At 36.3% G+C, this 26,330-nt stretch overlaps 1 protein-coding gene across 1 annotated transcript; it reads right to left on the reverse strand.

Moving 5' to 3' along the window:
* Positions 1-1,560: 1,560 nt before the first annotated feature.
* Positions 1,561-25,505, reverse strand: LOC117983647 (facilitated trehalose transporter Tret1-like). The gene is made up of 8 exons (XM_034970261.2): positions 25,366-25,505; positions 15,751-15,980; positions 12,338-12,507; positions 10,240-10,393; positions 9,385-9,517; positions 6,772-7,001; positions 5,129-5,323; positions 1,561-4,512 (listed from the first exon to the last, which is right to left on the reverse strand). The coding sequence occupies exons 1-8, from the start codon at positions 25,436-25,438 to the stop codon at positions 4,252-4,254; spliced, it is 1,446 nt and encodes a 481-aa protein (XP_034826152.1). The 5' UTR covers positions 25,439-25,505; the 3' UTR covers positions 1,561-4,251.
* Positions 25,506-26,330: the final 825 nt, after the last annotated feature.

Raw genomic sequence — 26,330 nt, forward strand, 5'->3', positions numbered from 1 at the left:
CGTTGTTAGGTATATCATAACATATTGCATGCTAATAGGCAGAATTTGGCTTTTTGTTTTGTAATATCTGCACTGTTTACCCATATTCGCAATAAAGAAATTTTGAATTCCATCTATCCATCCAACCATAGTAGTCATCATCATCAACCCATCGCCGGCTGACTACCGAGCTCGTAACCACTAGGCTATCACAGCTTCCATAGGAGGCCATAGTAGTAGGTCTGGTTTATAGTTCCGAAAGGAAGAAAACTCGAAGAAAAGTATTTGGATATTTCATAGCTGCGCTGAGAAGGCTTCAGTTTAGGTGACGGCTCATAGAGCGGTTAGAATTTAGATGCTTATGCGATACTTAGCTAGGTATGCAATGAGCGCTCAGCATAACAGTCTGTTTTATGCTTTTTACGCCAAAACGTAATAATTATACGAGAATATTGGTAAAAGGATAAAAACACGATTTTTATGGTATTATCATCATGTGAAGCGAATACTAATTTAAATTAATATGTACCTAGGTACTAAATTATATAGATACGTTAAGTTTTTGGAATCGTTTCACACGTAAATAACAGAGGTTTATAATATTATGCTTTAGAATCTAAATATTATACCTACTTATAAGTAGGTACGTAGATCTATTGCTACAGCTTTACTAAAATACTTACTACTTAATAATTACTTAGGTATAAATTCTGCAATATTCTCAGTCCAAAATTCCTTTTCCAAGGGTTCCAAGAATTTCATATTTCACTAAAAATATGAAACCATCAAGTATAAAAACTTATTTCCGTGAGATAATTAGGTACATATAAGTATGTAGTTACTATGTACTTACATTTAAATTGGAAAAATATTTTTTATTAAAATAATAATAAATATTAAAAATATTTATTATTCATGAAAGTCAAAATAAATTGCTGAACCCGTGCATCGCGCCTCTTTTTAACCGACTTCAAAAAAAGGAGGAGGTTCTCAATTCTATTACTTAGCATGATTATGGAATGCGTTTAAATATGTTTTTGAGATCACCGTAGTAGATCGGGTTTTACAAAAAGAAGAATAATTTTTTCGTTGCCATTAAAAACGTAATAGGTTAAACGATGTTAAACAATTAATATTTGTTAATCATAATTCTGCTTTAATATTATTAAATTGCTTTTAGCACCAGCTCATTATGTTAGTTTTACACTACCCACACTGAAATCACGAATGTGGGTAGAAACTGAGGACACTCGTGTGCTGAGGAGTTTTGAGGTAGGAAGGAGATAGGTATATATACGTATAGTATTGTACGCGGAAGGTCCAGATGACAATCGGGGAGGTAACGCCCCGCTCACCCCTCAGTCCCGCGCTAACACAGTGCAAGCCAGCCTGGGTGTGTGGGGCGTCCCCCTGCCTCATACCCCGATTGCCATCTCGACCTGTCGCGGACTGTACAAGTATATACCTAGGTACCTACCTAAGGCTTAAATATAAGTTATTTTACCTATACGTAACCCACTAATCCAGACATTAAGCAAGGTTGAAATGAAGAAAATAAAAAACATTTTCATTCATAAGATATTTACAATTTAGGTTCCTTTATAATAGTATATTCATATTTTATTTTAATTCTTACTTATACTAACATACTTATCTAATTATTACCTACCTAATTATATTATATTTTTCGATACCAATACTTAATAGTAAAGACAAGATTATGCTTATAAACTCCCTAAGTTATTCACAATTCAAAAACACACTTTATTTTTTTACAATTTGGAGTGAATTAAAATTATTTACTAAGTACATAATATGGAACTTTATACACTGAAAATTGTATTTATGTATTTTCATTGTATTGTATAGAAAAGCTTCTATTCTTCTAAAAAAAGAGTAAAATGTTACCTGTATAACAAAAGTGCCCAGCTCATTAGGCATAAAAAATTATGAGCAAATGAAACAGTGTGTAATGCAACTAATTTAAATTTGTAGGCACTGTTATAGGCTTTTCATTTTACGTTCTTATTACATTTTGTTTTTTTTTTGTCACTTTAGGTGTGTACATAATTGAATGAATTAAGTACCTACCTACACATATTATTGTAAGTAATTATAGTATTTTGTAGAGAAGGCGGTGTTCCCACTAGAATCTAGATTATAACATGGGGTTATTCAAGGGGCGGACTAACAAATTCCTAAAAGGCCGGCAATGCATCAGCGGTTCCTCTGGTGCTGCAAATGTTCATGGGCGGCGGTAATCACTTAACATCAGGTGACCCGCCTGCTTGTTTGCTCGCAAAATGCAAAATTGGAACCTAGTCAAAAGATAAAACAATAAAACCAACCTTGCACTCCACCAAAAAGTAACAGGTATGCAGTAGTCGGTACCATACTTATACCCATCATATCTGCGGAAACAGGTTAGTATAGCACTCTCTCTATAACGTAATCCCATACAAATGATAAAAGCAAAAACTCATTGGGCGCTAATCATTTTGAGGCACCATCCAATCACAAACGAAACTATGTTGTTTAATTTAATTTAGACTGTTTTTGAAACCATTTTCGAATTGCAACCATGTTTGTGATTAGTTGATGACTCAAAATGGTTAACGCCCACTGAGATTTTTGCCTAGCATTTGTATGGAATTACGTAACAGAGTACGCACTATAAGTACTAATTTCTTTCCACGGATAGGGTAAGCAGTGGCGTGCAGGTCATAAAGGCATAAATGCAGTGCTTACCCCAGTTGTAATGGCTCAATGCTAATTTCATTATGACCTGCCAATAAACAGGTTCTCACCTAACTAATGCCTACCCTGGCTTCAAACCCTGTGCACGCCACTGAGGGTAAGTATATAAAGATAGGTAGAGACATACCTACTTGTAACTTTACTGTCAAAGTTTACGGGTAAGGAAGTACCTAATTTTAGGAATAGCGTATACAAATATTTTTATTCATAAGTTTTCCTCCACTGTGACCGTAATAAAAGCGATAACAATTTCATTGCTACTTGCAAAAATTTAAACAAGTGTTGTTAAATTAATAAAAATAATCGATTAAATTCATAAAATGCTTTGGTTACTATCAACTAGTTTCTACAACGTACAATATATAAAACTTGCGACATTTTTCATCGCTGCAAATAATATTATGGTTTGATAAATTCATAACGAATATCTTTAACCTACTGACCTTTCTTTAAAATACTTATACCAATTTTATATTCTAAATATCTTTTAAATTTACTTTATAGCTTATACTCTTAATTGACGAGATTCTTTTGAATAAGGAATTATTCTAAAACAGTCTTGATTTGTATTTATTAACACAAACCTCTAGGACGGAAGATTCCAAAACATACGTATCTACCTACGTCACACAATTCCTGCTATTAAAATATCAATTCAACGATAATTTTAACTGCATTCAAAATCAACGTAAGGCACTTGTCCCATCGCAGACGATTAGCGAGAAACGAATTGACTTAGAAACAAGATGGCGAGCAACGAGAAGCGAGTTTGTAGTTGGGATAGTTGTGTGCGAGTGCGGCGGACTGAAACATACATTTAATCCCTATAATCCCTGCCCAAAGTGCGCGAATGTTTTGACTTTTGACCGCCAAGACAGCGTCGCTGAGCTTTTTTTCATTGATATCTCTTGCCGCTGAAAATAGACTTCCGGTCAACAGTGTGTACAGTCGGCGATCAACTATTAATGACAATACCTATCTCTTTTATTGACACGGAATTATACATCGATTGTACGTTTCTTGAGCAAGAATCGAGTCGATAGCTAGTCGATACCTCGTCGGCGATGGGACAAGTGCCTAAAGCTAAATTTCCACTAGCGATAAAACTTGTAGAAATTAACTGTTGGGAGGCTTCGGCCATGGCTAGTTACAAACTTACCGACAAAGCAGTGCCGCCCATTGATTTAGCGTTCCGGTACATTACCGTGTAGCAACCAAATGTATGGGTTTAACAAAAACTGCCATATCCCTTCCCGGTTTGTCCGCTTTCATCTTAGACCACCAGGTGAGACTGCAGTCAAGAACTAACTTGTATCTGAATTCTTCTGCGTGTGCAAGTGTTTTTCCAAAGCTAACTTCTGTAAGTTTTATTGTCAGTGGACAATTGGCCCAATACATACCTACCTACTTTATATCACAACCTTCAAGCAGAATCTCCCAAAAATTCCATGCAATCATTAATTTAAAAAAAATATAGATAGGTACGTAACAACATTTTAGCATTGTAGTTTCTTACTACGGTACAGCCTTTATACTTTCATTTTTCTTAATTTTATTCCTGTTCGACAGTTTCTCGTATATTTCTTCAACGGACTTTTGCCTCGTTTCCGGGAACGCTACCACAGTGTAGAAGCAAGCGAAGAAGCACACGATCGCGAAGAACAAGAACGTCCAATGTATACTGATCAGCTCGCAGATTGTGGTGAACCATTTCATCTGTACGAAGTTACTGAGTTTCGCGCAAACGTTCGCGAACGATGACACTGTACCACGAAGCTGAAAAATAAATCATCATGATCAACCCATCGCCGGCTCATTACAGAGCATGGGTCTCCTCTCAGAGTGAGAAGGGTTTTGGCCATAGTCTACCACGCTGGCCATGTGCGGATTGGTAGACTTCACACACCTTTGACAACATAATGGAGAGCTCTCAGGCATGCAGGTTTCCTCACGATGTTTTCCTTCACCGTTAAAGCAAGTGATATTTAATTACTTTTTTTTTAAAATTTATTATCAAATCAAAATACAATTCAAAAAGCTTAGTCTAAAAACACCGAAAAAACCACAGAGGTTTGTCCTCAGTGCCTAGCTGCAACGATTAAAGACGCACATAACTCCGAAAAGTCAGAGGTGCGTGCCCAGGATCGAACCCCCGACCTCCGATTAGAAAGCGGACGTCCTGACCACACTAGGCTATCACAGCTTAGAAAAAGAAATACATTTTTTAAATAAAATAGGCTCATATTATGTAGGTACTATACCTATATTATGTCAAAACATGGGTATCTAACTATCGATTCTCTAAGCCTTGTCTATAGCTAGAAGTATCCATATAATAAGTTCTTGTAAATAGAGCAGGCAATAAAATAAAAAAATGTAGTGTAAAATATACCTGGAAAGTGAATAGATCAGTGATGATGATGTAAGAGATCGGCTGGAAGCCGGCCGCATCGGCGAAGACGCAGAGGCACAGGGCGAGGACCGGCAGCCAGCCCGGCAGCCAGATGCCGATGTCGGTGAGGTAGAACCACGTCGACAGCAGCAGCATACCGACACCCAGCACGAACGAGGTGCTTACAAGGAGAAGCTGGAAAACAAAAACAGGTCAAGTACGTGGCAGAATATGCATCAGTACCTACCCTTATGATAAATGCGAAAGTGTGTTTGTTTGTTGGTTTGTTGGATTGTCCTTCCATCACGTCACAACGGCGCTACGGATTGACGTGATTTTTGCATGGGTATAGATGACCTGGAGAATGGCATAGGCTACTTTTAATCCCGGAAAAGCAAAGAGTTCCCACGGGATTTTTAAAAACCTAATTCCACGCGGATGAAGTCGCGGGCATCAGCTAGTAAGGTATAAAGGTAGTGTTCCGTAGCCATGCTACCTAGTTGCTAAACTCGGTTGCCAGTATTTATTAAACGATGATGGATGAAACCGGATTTTAAAATACCTATATAGGTACTAAGTATCAGTCGAGTAAACGAAGTTTTGGAGTTCCGTACCTCAAAAGGAAAAAGGAACTCTTATAGGATCACTTCGTTGTCCGTCTGTCTGTCTGTCTGTCTGTCAAGAAACCTACAGGCTACATGATGATTGGACTGGTCCAATCGTCACAACCTGCTTCTTAGGACTGAGATAGAGACTGTAATGGACTCGCCCGAGCACTCGAATACGAAGCCGGCGTATATCTACTTTTCATCGATATTCCTGCTTCTGGGACTCGCACCACCCTCTGCTACTAAATCCCAGAACTATTTAAAGAAGTCCTTGTACACTTATTTTAAAAATCGAACAAACCTTTCGTCTAGTCTTTCCAACAAGTAGCAATAGTAGAACCCAACAACTGGACCAGTCCAATCATCATGACTTGCTTCTTAGGAGTGAGATGGAGACTGATGGACTCGCTGGCGCGCTTGAACACGATGCTGGCGTACATCTACTTTTAATCAATATTCCTGCTTCTGGGACTCTCACCACTGCGATTAAATCCCAGAACGATTTAAAGAAGGCATTGTATATTTAAAAAATCGAACAAACCTTTCGTCCAGTCTTCTCAACAATACAAGTAGCAACAATAGAATCCAATAATTGGACCAGTCCAATCATCATGCCCTGCTTGTTAAGGCTGAGATGGAGACTGATGGACTCGCCGACGCACTCTAACACGAAGCTGGCATTTATCTACTTTGCATCAATATTCCTGCTTCTGGGACTCGCAACACACTTTGGGAGTAAATCCCGGAACGATCTGAAGAAGGTCTTGTATATTTAAAAAATTGAACAAACCTTTCGTCCAGTCTTCTCAACAATACAAGTAGCAACAATAGAACCCAACAATTGGACCAGTCCAATCATCATGACCTGCTTGTTAGGGCTGAGATGGAGACTGATGGACTCACCGGCGCACTCCACGAAGCTGGCATTTATCTACTTTGCATCAATATTCCTGCTTCTGGGACTCGCAACACCCATTGGGAGTAAATCCCGGAACGATCTAAAGAAGGTCTTCTAATTTAAAAAATCGAACAAACCTTTCGTCCAGTCTTCTCAACAATACAAGTAGCAACAATAGAACCCAACAATTGGACCAGTCCAATCATCATGACCTGCTTGTTAGGGCTGAGATGGAGACTGATGGACTCGCCGGCACGCTCGAACACGAAGCTGGCGTATATCAGCACGATGAGGTAGCCGTCGAACTGCTGTGTGATTTTGATCACCAGTGTTATTATGAACGCTTTGAAGGTAGCTTTGTCTTTCACTGGAAGAAAAATAAATAAGAAATATAGTACACTAGCTTATGCTCACGACTTCGTACGCGTGGACTACACTTTACCGCCTTAGGGGTTGAATTTTCAAAAATCCTTTAATGTGTATGGCATAATAGCTATCTGCATACCAAATTTTCAGCCCGATCCGTCTATCAGTTTGAATTAAAAATCCCGTGGAAACTCTTTGATATATTCCTGGATAAAAAGTTGTATATGTCCTTGCTCAAAATGCAAACTATCTTTGTACCAAACATCAAAATCTGTTTAACGGATAGGCCGTGAAAAGCTAGCAGACAGACAAACTTTCGCATTAATTATATGTATAATATTGGTATACTGACATAAGGTTTCAATACTGAGGTAACCTACCTACCCAGAACACTATCTCTATTATTCTCGAGTGCTTTATATCTTCTGCCTTACTCATCAATTGAACAGATTTTATACACTACTAGCTTATGATCGCGACTTCGTCCGCGTGGACTACACAAATTTCAAACCCCTATTTCACCCCTTTAGGGTTTGAATTTTCAAAAATCCTTTCTTAGCGGATGCCTACGTCATAATACCTATCTGCGTGCCAAATTTCAGCCCAATCAGTGGTTAGAGCTGTGCGTTGTTAGATCAGTCAGTAATTCATTCAGTCAGTCAGTCAGTCACCTTATCCTTTTATATATTTAGACTAGATGATGCCCGCGACTTCATCCGCGTGGATTGAGGTTTTTGAAAATCCCGTGGGAACTCTTTGATTTTCCGGGATAAAATGTCCTATTATATAATATCCTATATAAAAAATCCTATGTCCTTCCCCGGGATGTAAGCCGACTGTATACCAAATTTCATCAAAATCGGTTAAACTGTTGGGCCGTGAACAGCTAGCAGATAGACAGACAGACACACTTTCGCATTTATAATATTATACACTAATACACTATACACTATGTATTCATCATCATCATCCAATAGACGTCCACTGCTGGACATAGGTCTCTTGTAGGGACTTCCACACGCCACGGTCTTGCGCCGCATGGATCCAGCGGCTTCCTGCGACTCGTCTGATGTCGTCCGTCTACCTAGTGGGGGGTCTTCCAACGCTGCGTCTTCCGGTGCGAGGTCGCCATTCTAGCACTATGTATTAGAACATAATATATAGGTAGTGGTAAAGAACGGTAATACGGTCTCTTATTCGGTGGGTCGGGGGTTCGATTCCGAGCGCGCACCTTTAACTTTAAGGAGTTATGTGGGTTTTAAGCAATATCACTACACTAGCTTTAACGGTAAAGAAAAAATCTTTGGAAAACCTGCATGCCTGAGAGTTCTATATAAATGATATTATAACATACATAGGTAATGTTTTCAAACGTGTGTGAAGTCGGCTAATCCGCACTTGGCCAGCATGGCGGACTATAGTCTAAACCCTCCTCATTCTGAGAGGAAACCCGTGCTGTTGTATCAACAGTTTGTGTTGATGATGATGATGATGATGATATTCATCAATCATCATCATCATCATCAACACAAACTTTATTTATTATTAGTAAGATAGCTAAATAACAAAGGCTATATAATATGCGTATCTTAACTCAGTAGATACAAATCATAAATACTTCGTAACTATGCAATAGGTAATTTTTTTACTAGAATAGTAGAATACATACATAATATTATCATTAAATTATTTTAATATACAAGGTTAACAATAAAATTAATTAAGTAAATAGCAAATAGTGACACCTCTGGTGTTTAACCGACTTCCAAAAAGGAGGTTGTTATCAATTCGGCCCGTTTTTAGGGTTTCACGCGAATTCCACGCGGATGAAGTCGCGGGCATCAGCTAGTAGGTATATAATCTTAAAGAATATACATAGCAAGACACACGGGACAGTGTGCGCCAAGTTCATATAAGATTCTAACAAGAACGGCGATTCTCCTATCTCTAAAATCATGGCAATTTCCCCGATAAGTACTTTTAGCAACATTAAACTATTGACCATTCATTACAACTTGACGCCTGAAGTTATGTTGGGCGTTGGCACCATTGCAAATCATAAATCAATAAGTAAGAAAGAAGTCGGGTACCCGAAAGAGGTCGGGTAAATGAATTTTGCATTTTTAAATCAAAAACGGAAAGTGAAAATTTCAAATCGACGCGACGCCGAGCGTTTAGAATAGGTTACTTGATTCAGCTTTTGGACAGAGTTGAATCATTTTGGGTCCTGGGAGTAGCGATTACGTATCATGTTCTTCTTCTTTTGTATCACGGCATTTAGTAGCGCCAGCAGAACCCGAAAATTACACTTCTCCGATGTCTCGCTGAATGGAAGTGTTTAGTATCTATAGGTAGCTGCAATATTAATGTAGGTAGGTACTCACATATTATTTTCCAGACGTTCTTAGCTTCAGCCTTGGTCTGTTTCTCCACCTTCACCAGGCTATCGATCTCCAATTCCAAGGATGGTTCCACCATGCTCACACCGCGAAGCCACGCCAGAACTGTTTTCGCCTCCTACAAAAATATAATTAACTGCTACAAAATAAAAAGGGTGTAAGAAATTACAATACTTTACAATTACAAGAAATTACAATAATTACAATACCACGGCGGCACTAGGGGAACAAAAAAAAAACACCGCACATGCAAGTTGCATGTGTTGATGAAACTCAACCTTATTCTTTTGGCGTTGAAAAAAATGTATGCAATGTTCTACTCAAAAATAATAATTACTTACTATTAGGATTCCAGTTGGAATTTCAAAACTAAACCAATAAAGATTTATCTGCTATCTTCGTTAATACGAATAATGCCTCAATCATTGTAATCGGACGTATACCTATCTAGATATTTTATTACACGCAATTCATCACCAGCATCATTTCTTGTAGTTGCACACGCCACAGTCTTGCGCTGCCTGAATCCAGCGACTTCTTAGATTCCTATATACACTTATATAGGAAAGGGGGGGTTTGCCAACAGTGCTCTTTTCGGACCCCAAAGTCTATTCATTTTTCGAACCATGTGCCCCTTCAGTTTCACAACCTGTTAAGCCATGTACAGCATGTTCTATATACTCTGGTTCTCTTACACGCAATTATTAATAACGTCTAATGTCATAATTTAAGCATTCCTGACTGGATCCCTAATTTAATTTTTAATTTAATTTAATTTTACCCCTTTTAGTTTAATTTACCCCTAGAAATTAGAAACTAAAAATAATGCATCGGACTTACATCAATCTTTCCTTGTTTGATTAGAAATTCTGGCGTCTCCGGCATTATCAAGAAGAGAAAGAAGACAGCAGTCGGCACTAACAGTCCCATCCACAGCATTGGCGTCACCTCTAGCAAATCCGCGAAAACGTAGCTGGCCAGATATCCAATGTTTCTGAAAGTAGAGGTTACTTACTTTAATCTCTTTTATGATCGTTTAAAAATTAGAGGGCCCTTAACCTTCCGTATTGCCCAGAAGGCCGCCAGAAGCCCGAGAAGGGGGTAGGAATGATTTGGTAGGAATCTCATGTAAAATTAGTAGTCCTATAATCATACTAATATGACAGCTACAATCTGATGACTGTAATTACCTCTGCTGAAACTCTGTCACTACTTAGTTGCTAGGTACCTACTATGGAAAAAAGTGTCAGGAGTCAGGATGCTCCATCTTTCTTTCGTTTCTTGTTATTGTTTTGCGAGACTACATTGAGTTGTACTAAACTTATATGTATCTTATTTAAGTATTAAAAACAATTATTGTTCAGTTTATCATACTTAACTCAGAGAACAAGATCTTTGCCGGTTTCGAAACGTAGGTATTTTTTACTCAATCTTGATGCCCATTAAGAAACCCCCAGATTACCAAAATATATCCATAACTTCAACAACAAAAAAGCCAATAGATATTTACTTATACCTATAGTATATTCCAAACAAGCGTCATTCGTTTTACGACTAAAACAATTCAAGTATTAAAAAAAACAAAAATTATAATATTGTTTGCATAATTTACGAAATTTACTATTATTTTTTCTACAACGACCCACGATTTCTACATATATGAATACTTACATATTTTATAAATCTATGTAATATATACCTGATATTAAAATTATGAAGCGGTGGAAGGGTCATGTATGTGCAAAGTGCAAATCAATTAAATAAATAGGTAAGTAGGAAGGTACCTAAATAAAGAGGGAGAACGTAATTAAGGGATATTAGGACCTTAAACACGATGAAATTATGAGGGTTCGATCGATTTTTGCTTTGATTTTTTAAAAACCGGCCAAGTGTGAGTCAGGCTCGCGCAACGGTTCCGGGTTCCGTACTACAGTATAGAATAGAATAGAATAGAATGTTTTTTTATTCATGTAAACTTTTTAAAAGTGCTTATGAATAGTCAGGTTTAATTTACCACTGGTTCGGAATGCCGTCCTACCGAGAAGAACCAGCAAGAAACTCGGCGGTTGCTCTTTTTAATTTTTCAATTTACAATGTTATTATACCGTACTATACAAGCCATTGCAGCCCCGTGCATTGCTGGAGCGAGTCAAATCCAAGCTTTTTTATCGTTTACATAGTCTGCGACTGTATAATATGCTTTTTTTAGGAGCATACTTTTAACACATTTTTTAAACTTGTGTAAAGGCAAGTCTAAAATTGCTTGTGGAATTTTATTATAAAATATTACACTCATTCCCACAAATGACTTTCGCACCTTCCAGAGGCGGAGCGCAGGAGTAGCTAGCTTATTTTTGTTTCTAGTTTGCCTATCATGGAGATCACTGATTTTTTTGTAACTGTGAATGTTTTGTCGTACAAAAATTATATTATTGTAAATATATTGGGAAGCTACTGTTAGAATACCTATTTCCTTAATATTTCGTATTTTTCGTACTTTTTCGACATTTTGCACGATAAGTAAAAAACTATGATGCATAAAAATAAATACAATCTGTTTTAGAATGCGCGGGTGAAGACCTTTCATATAATATCCCACTTGATATAGTTTTCTTACTTCGAAAATTGAAAATACTAATTATTAGTTTATGATTGAAAGACAAATCGACAAATAAACACACTTTTGCAATTTTAATATTATCTTATTACACAGGATAAAAGGAATATCTGACTGACTGATCCATCCATTAAACTACTGGACGGATCGGTCTGAAATTTGGTATGCAGATAGCTATTATGACGACGTAGACATCCGCTAAGAATAGATTTTTTTGAAAATTCAACTCCTATGGAGGTAAAATAGGCGTTTAAAATTTGTGTACTTCACGCGAACGAAGTCGCGGGGATACCTAATCTAGATAGTCAATAAAAAACGTACCTGTTCAAAATCAGCAGGGATCCAAGCGCTCCCCTTAAATCGATATCACTGATTTCTTTCAAGTAAATTGGCAGAACGATGTAGCATGCTGAGCAAGGGATACCAGCGATGGCGCGGGCTAGAATTAGGGCCCATGGCTCTAGGGAAAATAGTTTGATTTGCCAATATATCTGAAAAAAAAACAGGAACAGATTAATAAAATTGTGACACAGTGATTGTATGACATCGATACACGGGAGGAGTATGATAATTTGTTTTCTCAGTTACCTATTTCAATTACAGATAAGATAATCCTCGCAATCTGTACAGGTACTAATATTATAAATGCGAAAGTGTGTTTGTTTGTTTGTCCTTCCTTCACGCCCTAACTAAGCAACCAATTGACTTGATTTTTGGCATAGAGATAGCATAGTAGCAAGGACGGAGAGTAACATAGGCTACTTTTATCCCGGAAAATTATACAGTTCCCACGGGATTTTAAAAATGTAAATCCACGCGTACGAAGTCGCGGGCATCAGCTAGTTAATGATAATTTAATGACGAATTATCTGAGTGCATTCAGTAATTTAATCATAATCAGGAAAGTTTAGATATCAAGTTTAAAAACAATCGATTTTGCAAATAAGTAGATTTACTTAGACAAGTAGACATTTTTATCACCACACATCATACAACATCATTGAAAATGGCTATTACTAATACCTACTATAGGCAATTTAAGTACCTTCAAAGATTTTAATGGTTGCTATATTAGATTTAGCTCCTAGACTCAGTCGTCAAAAAAATAGGAAGGAAGCAGACGACACTTTTTTCACACTTGACCATTTCGCTTCTTCTAACGAGAGCAAAAAATGCTCGTTGCATCGGTCGGTGCGAATAATAGATTTTAGAGCCGCGGAACGGTTGTTTTTTCATACTTTGTTTATGGAGGAAAATAGTACAAAAAAGGGTGAAAAAGCAGTTACAAACTTGAATGCACCTGAATCGACATTTATTTTAAAGTTGAATGGCTATGAATTTCTTAATTAAATGAAGGATCTAGGTAAGTACCTAGTTCTTTTTCTATATATTTTTTTGTTTTAAATCAGTGACCTATATCGTTGTTTTAAATCGATTGATTGTTGTTAGCTCTACTAGTACATGTTAAAATTTGACTGTCCGTAATGTACAAAACACCAAGTGCGATAAAGAATTACCTACCACATTAAATGATACTAACTTGTACTTATCTATAATAATTTAAGTAGGTAGATTATTTATTACATTTTACTTACGTGCCAGCGAGTGCATTGACCATATTATTATAAAGTTTTACTTTTGACGCCAGAATATAAAGCCTACTGCTCAGGTTGTTAAAGGTAGATAAACTTAAGATCATATAGCTATAGGCACTTAATGTGTTAATTTTAATGGAAATCCTTTATGCGTTCCTTCATTCATTCAACAACATTATAACACGAATAATATCATGTTCTATAGAGATTATTAACTAGCGACCCGCCCGAGCTTCGCACGGGTAGCTTATTACAATTTTCGTAGGGAGCTCTACCTGTGTCAATAATGTAGCTTTCTACCGGTGAAAGAAATTTTAAAATCGGTTGAGTAGTTGAAAAGATTACCCCTTACAAACAAACTTACAAACTTTACCTCTTCATAATATTAATTTAGAGTCTTACTGACCTATGATCTCAAAACGCAATATTTTTATAATTTAAATCGCTTAACCACGAGGTCTCCATTTCTTAATTAAGTTCTTCCTTATTATCACTAGACTAGGTACCTACTTATTATAAAACAAAAGTCTGATGATAGAAAAGATGATGATGATAATGATAAATGAAATCACTAGGTACAACTTGGTACGAGTTTAGGTAGTGCACGCACTGCAGAATTTAAATTATTCTTGCTTAAATCCACGCTTTGGCAATAATATCAATGTCATTATTTAAATTAATGTTTAACTATAATTTAATTTAAATAAGTATAGCATTTTTTAGCATTCTAAACATGTAATGGAAATCGCCAAAATAAGTAAAGAGACGATATAAGTTTCTTGCTGACTTTGAAAGGAACAATTTTAGGTCACGGTTCGGATTTTTCAATTGAAAACTAAAAAAATCGGTCAAGTGCGAATCGGACCTCGCTCTTTTGGTTTCTATACATAATTATGCACATCATAATTATTTTGGGTGTGTGCAATATTTCTTTCAGAGCTAGAACATCGCAATAAAACGTGAAAGGAAAACCTAAAAAATGTTCGTTTGTTTTGGTCACTGCTTACAAACTACTTTATGAATCGTTGTTATCAGTATTTGTTATTTAAATACATTGTATGGTAAATAATATACCGAAATTTCATTTTTCTAACTAGTTTGGTAGCTATAGCCCCCGTCACAAAAATAGTCTAAAACTGACAGTTGAAACGGGCCAACATTTCCTTATTTTTTAAGAGAAAAAAGAAATAAAAAACATTCGTACTCTACTCATTGAGCTATAAACAATAATAGCACACATGCTAGGGTGCGAAAAAAAATTTTTCCGGCTCCTTTTTCATGTATGGAAGGTGGGAGAGTTCCCCTAAAAAATAATTTAATTGAATTTCCAATTCAATACTTGGTTGTGGGTCCACGTTCTACACCAAATACCAAAATTTCAGGTTTATTACTCATTTCGTCTAGGAGTTAGAGACGAACAGACAGCGGAGTGGCATTAATAGGGCTCCGTTTTTATCCTTTGGGTACGGAACCCTGAAAAACATAGATTGGGAATGATGGGACTAAGATATTCAAATCAAAGTAGCAAAAATCAATTTTAGTTAACTATATTATTACTTCTATAGAACCAATTTTGTAGTTTTTGAATTTAGGTAGGTACCTACCTACTCAATCGTATAATATATAAAAACAATACAACAATATAGGTATACCTACGTCAAGAGTAGTTATTTATTATAAGGAAAATTCGTATCAAACTCGTTGGATACAGTTTTTTTTGCAACAAAACCGCATCAAAAGTTGTTTTAATCTTACTTCTATGAGTTACGTACGACTGATTTCTCGCTGCACATAGCTAGTCTATGTTATCTTTTAATATATGAATAAATAGTAAGTAAGTTACAGTAAATACTTAGAAATAAATAAGGAAGTTTGAGGAATGCGTGGCGTAGTTGCGACAACGCCAAGTTAACCCAAGTCGGTAACTGGATGGGTGATCAACTTTAGAAGTCTGAATTTGGCCTTTTCGTTTCTTCCATGCCTCGGAAAACACGTTTAGCTTCGGAGCCGGTTATTATCACAAACATCTATGTGGGAATCCATCAGATTATTATAATATAGAGATAATGGAATATGGGTTACGGGCTGCGGCCCTCGACGCAGAAAGAGGGAAAGCAGAAAATCCAGGCTGGTACTTACCATTAAAGACAATGTCGTAATAATAGTCATGATCTTTCTGCCATATCTATCTGTGAGGTAGCCCATAGGCGCACCGAATATGATTGCGGTGATGTACGTAACGGATGTCATCCAGGATATGTCGGTGCTGGTGAAAGGCTCCAGGGACGGCCCTTCCGAGGACTGGAGGACTGAGATCATCGGTGACAACCAGCCTTGGACCATTCCAAAGCTGAGCAGCGGGATGGTAACTGTAAATAAAGAATATTGCAATTAAGTTTACCCACTGTATTATGATGTGATTTATGACGAGTTCAGTGTACCCAAGCTGTAGGTACGCTAGCTATAGTCCGCGACAAGTTGACATGGCAGTCGGGGATGAGACGGGGTGACGTCCCGCACAACCACACGTCACCTGGGCTCGCCTGCACTGGGTTATCGCGAGGGCTGTGCGGGTGTGCGGGGCGTTTCCTCCCCGATTGTCATCTCGACTTGTCGCGTACTATAGTTAGTTTCAACTCTAAGAAAAGAATGGTTTCAATCAATAGACAGATAGGTAAAATGCTTCAAATAAGCTGAAAGATTCCTTTCGTCAAAGGTTGCCTGGAAGAGATCGCTTTAGCGATAAGGCCGCCTTTGCATGCTACAGCTATTAGATTAAGATCCTATATTGTGTTTTTTCAATGTTTACTTTGTGTTGTGTGCAATAAAGTGTAAATAAATAAAAATAAATAAATAAGCAGATTCGTTGTTCTGTATAATAGCTACTGTTACAATACGTCGTCGGTTTTATCAGAATTATCGTACTTAGTAACTAACCGCTGATTTTTGTAAATAAAGTCGTACTAACTAGGTACTGGTCATTTTAATGTGCGCATTTAGCTCGATTACATTTTGTGTTTACAGACTATTCAGTCCCATTTTCCGAGCCTATCTACCTATCTAAATTATTATCCATCTCTACATAGTATAAAATAAAGTCGCTTCCCGCGTCTGTATGTATGTATGAACGCGTAGATTTAGAACGCGCTTTTAAACTACGCAACGGATTTTAATGCGGTTTTTACCAATAGATAGAGTGATTCAAGAGGAAGGTTTATAGATATAGTTTAATTCTCAAAAAATTAGAGATCCCTAGGGAAATTGAAATAATGTGAATTAGGTCGGAAAAAATCCTGTCATTTGAGAGTTTCCGAGGCGTGCGCTGCCTAAATGGTCAAAGTTACACGAAAACAATGAATGGTGAAAGTGTTTCTCTTAAAAAGTTCTACAAAAAAGTCCGCAATAGCATACATGTATCTTTGAAGGTTGGCTCACAATACTCGATTTTATGATTTTCAAATGTGATCTGAAACAAAGTCTTACTTTCGAGGGTGTTTTTACTGACATACTGTGTATCTGTAATATTCAATTTAGACCAAAATTGCCCTTTACATAATATTTTTAAAATAATATCTTACGAGATATCACAAAATTAATATAATATGAAATATCGTAAGATTACAACTAACGCGCAATAAAACGAGACGGAGAGGCGGCGGGCGGTGCCGCGGCGCCTATAATAATCTCCTCACTGACACCACATTAGTATCTACATTGCACCCATGCGAAGCCGGGGCGGGTCGCTAGTAAGTTATATTATTACAAAATAAGTAATTAGGTATCTATAGTAGGTAAGTATACTAATATAATGAACATTGTAAGTTTGTTTTTAGGAAATAATCTCTGGAACTACTGAACTGATTTTGTAAATTCTTTCACCATTAGAAAGCTTTATTATTCCTGAGTAATATAGGCTATATTTTCAAAGAAATTAGACATCCTTACGAAAATGCTGATGCTGCAGGGGACCTGATCACCTAAACTGATGGGATTTAGAAACTGTCGGTTATAAATTGATATTGGAGATACCTACCAAGTAGAGACTATCGTTGATCTCGAGGACCCAACTCCTCAACCCTGATGCTGTAAGGAATTGCATTCCTAAATCGTGGTGATTTAAAAACTGGCCTACCTATAGTACCTACTAAATTGGTTTAAAAGGAACGACTAAACCGAGACGCGATGCTGCAAATGCTATCCTACTAAGATTCCTATTTGCATTGGGCTTTCAAATCGGTAGGGTGTTACAGTTTGCCAGCGGGACATCAGGAGTGGAGAAGGTGGGTAGAGCCTTAGATAGGCGCGAGTTATAAAATAAATAAATAAATAAAAATAAAAATGGAGAGTGACATAGGCTCCTTTTATGCCGGAAAACCAAAGAGTTTCCACGGGATTTTTTAAAACCTAAATCCACGCGGACGAAGTCGCGGGCATCAGCTAGTATAATAATAAATGCGAAAGTGTAGACAGTCTGCAGCTATCTTTTCATGAGCCATCCGTTTAACTGATTTTGACGAAAGGTACAGAGATAACTTGCATCCCGGAGAGGCATACGTAGCTTATTTTTTGTGGAAAATCAAGGAATTCGAGGAATTCCAACAGGGTTTTTAAGAAACCTAGCTAAATCAAAATTGACGAAGTCCGAAATCCACCCGGCTTCACTCGTGTGAAATTTGAAACATTTATACTTACCTTTAAAGGTACAGTTAATAGGTAAAGTTGCCAATATTTCTTTTTTAAATCCCCTTACTGGGAGGTCTCTTTACTTTCACTACAAAATTATTTATGTTAGGGTCATTCAAGATTGTCATTTAGCCTTATGCCCAGGTCAACGATCTTTATGCATGGTCCAAGCTAATTTATTATTTTACTTATCTCTTTTTTTGGAGAAAACCACAAAGAGAAATGTGCTTTAAGGAGTGTCTGTTGGATATTTTGAATTCCTATTGCCTAACCGACATTTAGAAAGTCGAACATTTTGATAATGGAGTTATTTATACCTACCAACAGCTAGAAACTTGTTTAAATCTGCATCTTGCCCGCGAATTCTTTTCTCTATTGTATTTTAATTCATTAATAGAAAATTATGGTTTTATGTAATCCAGTTCAAGGTTATAGTGCGATGATGCTGTAAATAAGCAAATTTTGCGGAATGAAGCGCAATTTGTGTATTAAAAGTGTAATTTTCTAACTATTTATCTCACGCGATTTATTTTCCATCGACCTTGGCCACAGATCGTTATATTTTTTGTTGTAACTGTTTACGAAGCTATACGCCAGTAGATAGGTATTCGCACAGTATTTTGTCCGTCCGGCGACCTCTCAGGCGCTGTGGTGCGAATGTCACTTCCCAATCAGGAAGTCTTGATCTCGTTTTCCGGTTGTCAAAATGAAAAAAATACTTTTCTGAGATGACTTTGGAGTTTGGAAGTAGCATGTGACTAAGGCCAATAATAATGGGTAAAATGTCATAGGTGGATAAACTCACGGAATGTGTAGCCCCACATGAGGTCGCGTCCTTAGGAAGACGTTACCTCCGATTTCATCGAGATTCAACCCGTGGCAGAGCTCCCGTGCTTGCCCAAACCTCCGGTGACGCTGTAACGGCTAACCGTCAAAACTATTGAATTAAACTAGGTCGAACACAAAAACATTTTTTTAACGTAAAAAGTTACCTTACCTAATTATAGCTATCTCCAAAAATTTGCACCCCGCTATAATCAGTATTTACCTAATAAATCCTTACTAAAAAACCGGCCAAGTGCGAGCCAGACTCGCCCACTGAGGGTTCCGTACAACATTCGTATTTTATCGACATTTTGTACGATAAATCAAAAACTATTATGTATAAAAATAAATAAAAATGTGTTTTAGAATGTACAGGTAAATCACTTTCATATGATACCCCACTTGATATAGCAATCATACTTTGAATGTCGAAAATAGCAATATTTGTTCAAAACATATTTTAATTTTTTTTCTTGTGATGTGACCACAAATTAACGGTTTTCAGATTTTTCCCCTAATGTCTGATATAAGACCTACCAACTTGCCAAATTTCATGATTCTAGGTTAACGGAAAGTACCCTGTAGCCTGTAGGTTTCTTGACAGACAGACAGACAGACAGACATACAACAAAGTGATCCTATAAGGGTTCCATTTTTCCTTTTGAGGTACGGAACCCTAAAAAACTATTACAGGATTAATATTTATTAGAGTTAATTTAACGGGCTCCGGGACGGGATGGGACCCTATTGTCTGCCCGTCCATCTATCTGTCAGCGGGCTGTATCTATCTCATGAACCGCAATAGATAGAGTCGAAAATTTTGCAGTGTGTATTTCTATTACCGCGTAATGTCGCGTGTAGTAGAGGCATACTTGCGCCGCTCGCCGTTTTCAGCTGTTTCCGCTGCGGCTCCCGGTCTTGATGCTGTCTCCCTGATATGACACGGGGCCAATGTGTCAACGCAAGTTGCGTCCCACATTAGCGCCCGACCCCGTTCCCATCAGGGAACCAACGTCAATCAAATAGTAAAGTACCCTATAAACCCTATAGGTTTCTTGACAGAGAGACAAACAGACAGACATACAGATAGACAGACAGACAGACCGACGACAATCCTATTAGGGTTCCGTTTTTCCTTTTGAGGTACGGAACCCTAAAAACCAAGAGAGCGAATTTCTAAATGGCCGCCATGCAATTAAAAAAATTAAAAAAATGTATAGCTAGGTGGTGTATATATCTTGTAGGTATATACACCACCTGAGTGGTCACGGTGTGAGTCGGACTCGCACATAAAGGTTTGCGTACCATCGTACGCAAACCTTTATGTGCGAGTCCGACTCACACTTGTCATTTTTTTCCCCTAACTTATTTTAGTTTTCCCCTACCATTTTTTAGGTTTAACTCGTTTTGAAATACATTGACGATATTCAGATTATCCTGAGATTATCCTGTTGGTAGGTACCTATCTAAAACCATTATTATGATCATATTTTCATGTTACATATTAACCATAAACACACGTTTAAGCTTGTTTTATACCTGAATTTAGTAACGCTCCACTTTTTCTGAAAAAAAAATATTCATCGCACGTTAATAATTATTCTCTTGTTTTACTTATAATATTTTAGTTTCAAATAAGTATCTACCTACTTTTCTTTGTTATCTTGTGACTGAACTAAGTATTCACATCACAATATGTTATTGAAAATTTGTAGGCTACCGTTTAATTTATGTAAATTCCGTTTTTTTTATTTTCAAAATGCTTAGTACATTCACAAAATTCAAAAACTGGTTAAAAACATCTGACGTTTTTGAGTATAATTTATTGCGTCTAGTTAATTTATAATTCAGATTACGATAGTGTTTTTAGGGTTCCGTAGCCGAATGGCAAAAAACGGAACCCTTATAGATTCGTCATGTCTGTCTGTCTGTCCGTATGTCACAGCCACTTTTTTCCGAAACTATAAGAGCTATACTCTTGAAACTTGGTAAGTCGATGTATTCTGTGAACCGCTATAAGATTTTCACACACAAATAGAAAAAAACAAAAAAATGTTGGGGTTCCCTATACTTAGAACTGAAACTCAAAAATTTGTTTTTCATCAAACTTATACGTGTGCATCTTTGGATAGGTCTTCAAAAATAATATTGAGGTTTCTAACGTCATTTTTTTTTAAACTTCTAAATTAAGAGAATGATTAAACTAAAAAAAATATATGATGTATATTACCATGCAAAATTCTACCGAAAATTGATTTGAACGAGATCTAGTATAGTTTTTTAAATACGTCATAAATCGTAAATCGCAGTTTACCTTTCATTCAATCAACTCAAATATGTAAAAAAAACATTTGATTTCATAAACATTTTATATAGTTAGATCTAAATACCATCATTTAGGTACCTAATTATAATGTTTACTTATCAATAACTTAATTTAAAAAATACACTATTATTAAAACATCGATCAAAGTTACTACGAACTACAAGAATCACTTTTGGCAAAACTAACTTTGACTAGAGTATTATATATTTTGTGGTAAAGGGTTTATTGTTAATATATAAAAAATACGCTAGTTAGAGCGTTGCTGAGGAGCGTTGATTTTATTATTCCTGTAAAATAATATACCTATTTACATAAACTTCTATATTTGACCATAAATATTTCAGATTTTTTGATTCCAGGGAACCAGGAAAATGGTATTTTTTTCGACATTTTGCACGACAAATCAAAAAATATTAGGAGGTATGCATAAAATAAATAAATAAATCTTCATTCATACATCAAACCATCAAATTAATCGTGGTATGTAGGTACCGGGTACCCGTTATCTACATTAAAATATGTCGTTAAACCACAAATTTTTTTTATTAAAAAAACCGACTTCCAAAACCACTACAAAGTAAAAAATAACTTTTGTTTCTAGTTTCTACACGTGTAGGTATGTACGTTGAAGTCGGGCGAGCTACACGCTTTGATTTCTAGTTTCTTTTATGCTTCATTCATACATACATACACGTGTAGAAACGAGAAACAAAAGTTATTTTTTACTTTGTAGTGGTTTTGGAAGTCAGTTTTTTAATAATTTATTAGTTTTAGTGTAAGTAGTCATTGCTTGGTAGGTACCTGAAATATCAATTCAGCAGCAAATCCGAGCTTTACGCTTTGATTTCTAGTTTCTGTTATTATGCTCGCCCAACTTCATACATACATAGGTACACGTGTAGAAACAAAAGTTAGTTTTTTACTATGTAGTGGTTTTGGAAGGTTTTATATTTTTTTATTTTAAGCTTTTTAGTGTAAGTACCTTCTCATTGCTTGGTACCTAAAATATTAATTCACCAGCAAAACTTTCCAAATCCACACGGCTTAGGAGTTCAGTACCTTCCAGCATCTGGATTGAAGAGTTGGGACTTGAAATTCAATAACAAAGTCTTAGATGCTTATGTCATTTACAATGTTATTTCACCAGGAACAGTTCGTGAATCTCTACGGTTTAGGAGTGCTGTACCATGCATCATCAGGTTTGAGGAGTTCGGACTTGGAATGTTATCATGAAGTCGCTGCTTGATACCTAAAATATCGATTTACCATCAGAAATTTCCGAATCCCCACGGCTTAGGAGTTGAGTACCTTGCAGCATCAGGATTGAGCAGTTGGGATCCGAAATTCAATGGTGTAGTCTATGCTTGGCACCAAAAATAATATTGCATCATCCGCAGTTCCTGAATCGCTATAGTTTAGGAGTGTTGTATATCTACATCGTCAGGGTTGAGGAGTTAGGACTTGGAGTCCAAGCATGAAGTCGTTGTTTGGTACCTACAATATTAATTCGCTATGGACACTTCCTGAATCTTAATATCTTAGACGGGCAGTAACCCTGCAGCATCAGGATTGAGGAGTTGGGTCCAGAAATTTAAATGGGACCACCACGGAAACTTCCTCTGTTGATTAAAGAACTGATTTTGAAAATTCCTTCACCACCAGTAGAAAGCTACATAACTCCTCAGTGACATATTCAGACTCAGTGAAAATTGTAATAAGCTACCCGTGCGAAGCCGGAGCGGGTTGCTAGTCCATACTAATATTATAAATGCGAAAGTGTGTCTGTCTGTCTGCTAGCTTTTCACGGCTCAAAACTGATTTTAACGAAATTTGGAAGGACATAGGCTACTTTTATGCCGGAAAATTGAAGAGTTCCCACAGGATTATCAAAAATCTAAATCCACGCGGACGAAGTCGCGGGTATCATCTAGTTTATTATAAAAGCATCGATCATATAAATCTTATGTTACTTATTAAGATTTCTATGGCATCGATAGAGAATGTTTCAACGAAGTAGGTATAAAAGTAACAAAATTAATCTTTGAGATTAATAATAATTAATAGTCTTACTAAATCAACAGTCATCACTTAAAATTATTTATTATAACAAATTAAAATTATTTATTATGTCGGTATAATCTTTAGCGTCTGGTGTCTGATCATATTTGTTTTAGTATGACAGTTAGTTTGAATTTTATTAGTCAACTTCAGGGTCAGGTCTCAGACACTGTCAAATACAAATTAACTAAGTAGGTGTAGGGGATACGATATTTATAATTAGCGACATCCGCGGCGGTACTATGATACCTACTTATATGTTATTATCCACTGGTAGGTAAATATCAGCAAATCTTGATAATAAGACCTCTTTCTGTCTCCCAGTTATTTTTGGAGAACTGAGGACTTTTAAAAATATGCAGCGATCTGCTTTAAAACACATAAATTAATTGGGTGGTGCCAAATTGCGAGGATTCCACATTATAAGTTATATTGTGGAATCCCCGCAATTTGGCACTGTGGACACAAGTGGAAAAAGATCTGACACAAAGTGCTTTCGAAGTGCACCAGGCACCCAGGTGGTGATGGTGAAATTGCTTACGGTGGCGTGCGTTGCGGTTGTAGAAAAAGGAGGGTAGAATGAGGTCAAACAGCTCTTCAGAGCACTCCCCATTATAAAGGCGATAGAACACGCAGAGTGCTTACATCTTTGCGGTGCTCCAAGCTTTCCAGCGAGCCAGTTAGTTTGGGATCGCCCACAAGTCGAACAGCCCGCCTTTGGATACGATCAAATGGAAGGAGATTCTCGAAACTCGACCTAGTTATAATGAGCCGGATTGTGTAGCTACCAGGTTTAATGTTAATATACTCGTTTACAACCAAGACTTAATTTTAATCGTACCTACCTACCTATGTTATTTGGTGGTGTATTGATAATGGAGGAGGTGATAGGACCTGATTAGAATCTTTTCTATGCAGCAACGACATAGGCAGGTAAAAAACTTCAAACTTTTTTAGTTCAGAACTTCTAAACGTCGTAATCAAAATATGTCGATGGATTTGAGTCACAGATTATAATATTACATAGGTACCTATCTAAGTTACATCCTTGAGTTTTAGGAAAGATTATAGTTATCTAAAACTGACCCAACCAGTGACCGAAACTATGTCTAGAATTTGATAAATTAACTTTTTTACCATAATCATCAAACTTTATCACCGTATCTACTTATAAGAACACAACATACCTACTTATTAGTATCAATAAAATTTACGACCCGATTCCATTTTACGGACCATTAATATTCATCCCGTAAGCAAAAGTAGTACTTAGGTATTTTAGAATGCTAATCATAATATTCTAAAAATAAACTTGCGCTGCAACCTTTTTAGCTTGATAATACTAACGCTGCATCCAGTCAACATCTTGGATTGTAAAAAATTCATACCGAGCATTGAATTCTAAAAATATACCTAGATACTAACTGTGTACGCAATTACATTCCGGTATTTATATAGTAAGTAATACTGTGGTAAGTTTATACTTTGAACTTATACTTAATTAGAAGTTTATACTTAGATCTAACTTAGGTAGATGGTTTCCGACACTTTTATACATCTTTATGAGGCTTCTTAATAGCACGGACGATGCGATTCTTCTAATTAATTACGAATAATAAGTGACCTAAAACAAGTGCATTTAAATGAATGTTAAAATAGAATCTTAATTTTATTTAAAAATACTTTTTATGACGCAATTGAATGATACCTAATGTATACAGTTCTGTTATATTGTACCTACCTAGTTACTGAAATATAAATAAGTATGGATAAAAAATTAACTAGCCATCTAAATTCAAATAAGTAACTATACAATTTAAAACGCAAAATAAATAGGTAATTTTTCTGCAATAAAAACTCACTGATAACGGCGAATATGTACTGGTTTATCCGGGTCCCGTTTTGCCACATTATTTTCGTAATTATAAAATTCATTTCGGTAACTTCTTTAGAACTGTCACTGGATTAACTGTATTCATCCAGACACTGCTGTGTCTTCTTTCGTACTGCGGTTGCGGCGGTAGATGAACCAAAGATGGTAAAAATCGCACGCTCATTTGCGCTGCGATCTTCATTAGTCTGGAAACAGTCGTTCATGATTTAAACAATAAAACTGTTTTTAATGCTATTAAGTGGAGAGTTGTTGTCTAATAATGACAATTTAAAATTACTTCATCTTTATTGTATAAATTGGTAAATCGATGTACTTATAAAAGGATATATAATATGTATATTGACTGACTGACATACCTACCTATCAACATAACTAAAGCTTTAAAAGCCGTTGGAGTCTAGAAACATGTTATTTTGCATGTAGTTTTTTCTATAAAGTTAGGTACCTACTTCAGAAATCAGACCTCTAATAAAGATGTTTCTAAAAATGGTACCTCACTGATAATATTTATCTACTAATGTCATTAAAATTATTATTATTCAGGCATTTTATTTTAATTCTCATTAGGTACGTACCTACTTATGTTATATGTATGGTACTGGTAGTATTTATAGATATGCATACATGCTCACTAACCATTATTATTTTTATTAGACAGTAATACATTATTGTACCTACTTGTTTTATCTTTATTTTATTTATATTTTAGAATCACAATTTTTATGTTACATTTTATATTTGACCTCTGTAATAATATGGGTACTGTTTGCCTGAAATAAAAACATTATTATTATTATATTATACTATTATTGTTTTTATACCATTACTGTTTTAATACCATTATTGTTTCCATTATTTATTATTAGGTACTAAATATAATACGCGACAAGTTGAGATGGCAATCGGGGTATGAGGCGGGGGACGCCCCGCACA

Source organism: Maniola hyperantus, chromosome 7 (assembly GCF_902806685.2).
Source record: "Maniola hyperantus chromosome 7, iAphHyp1.2, whole genome shotgun sequence".
NCBI classification, from domain to species: Eukaryota; Metazoa; Arthropoda; class Insecta; order Lepidoptera; family Nymphalidae; genus Maniola; species Maniola hyperantus.

Coding starts and splice junctions, on each gene's coding strand:
- LOC117983647 (XM_034970261.2), bottom strand. CDS start 25,438: ATGAATTTTATAATTACGAAAATAATGTGGCAAAACGGGACCCGGATA. Junction 15,981..25,365: donor GTACATATTCGCCGTTATCA/GTGAGTTTTTAT, acceptor CTTTATTTACAG/TTACCATCCCGCTGCTCAGC. Junction 7,002..9,384: donor GAACGTCTGGAAAATAATAT/GTGAGTACCTAC, acceptor TTTTTCTTCCAG/TGAAAGACAAAGCTACCTTC.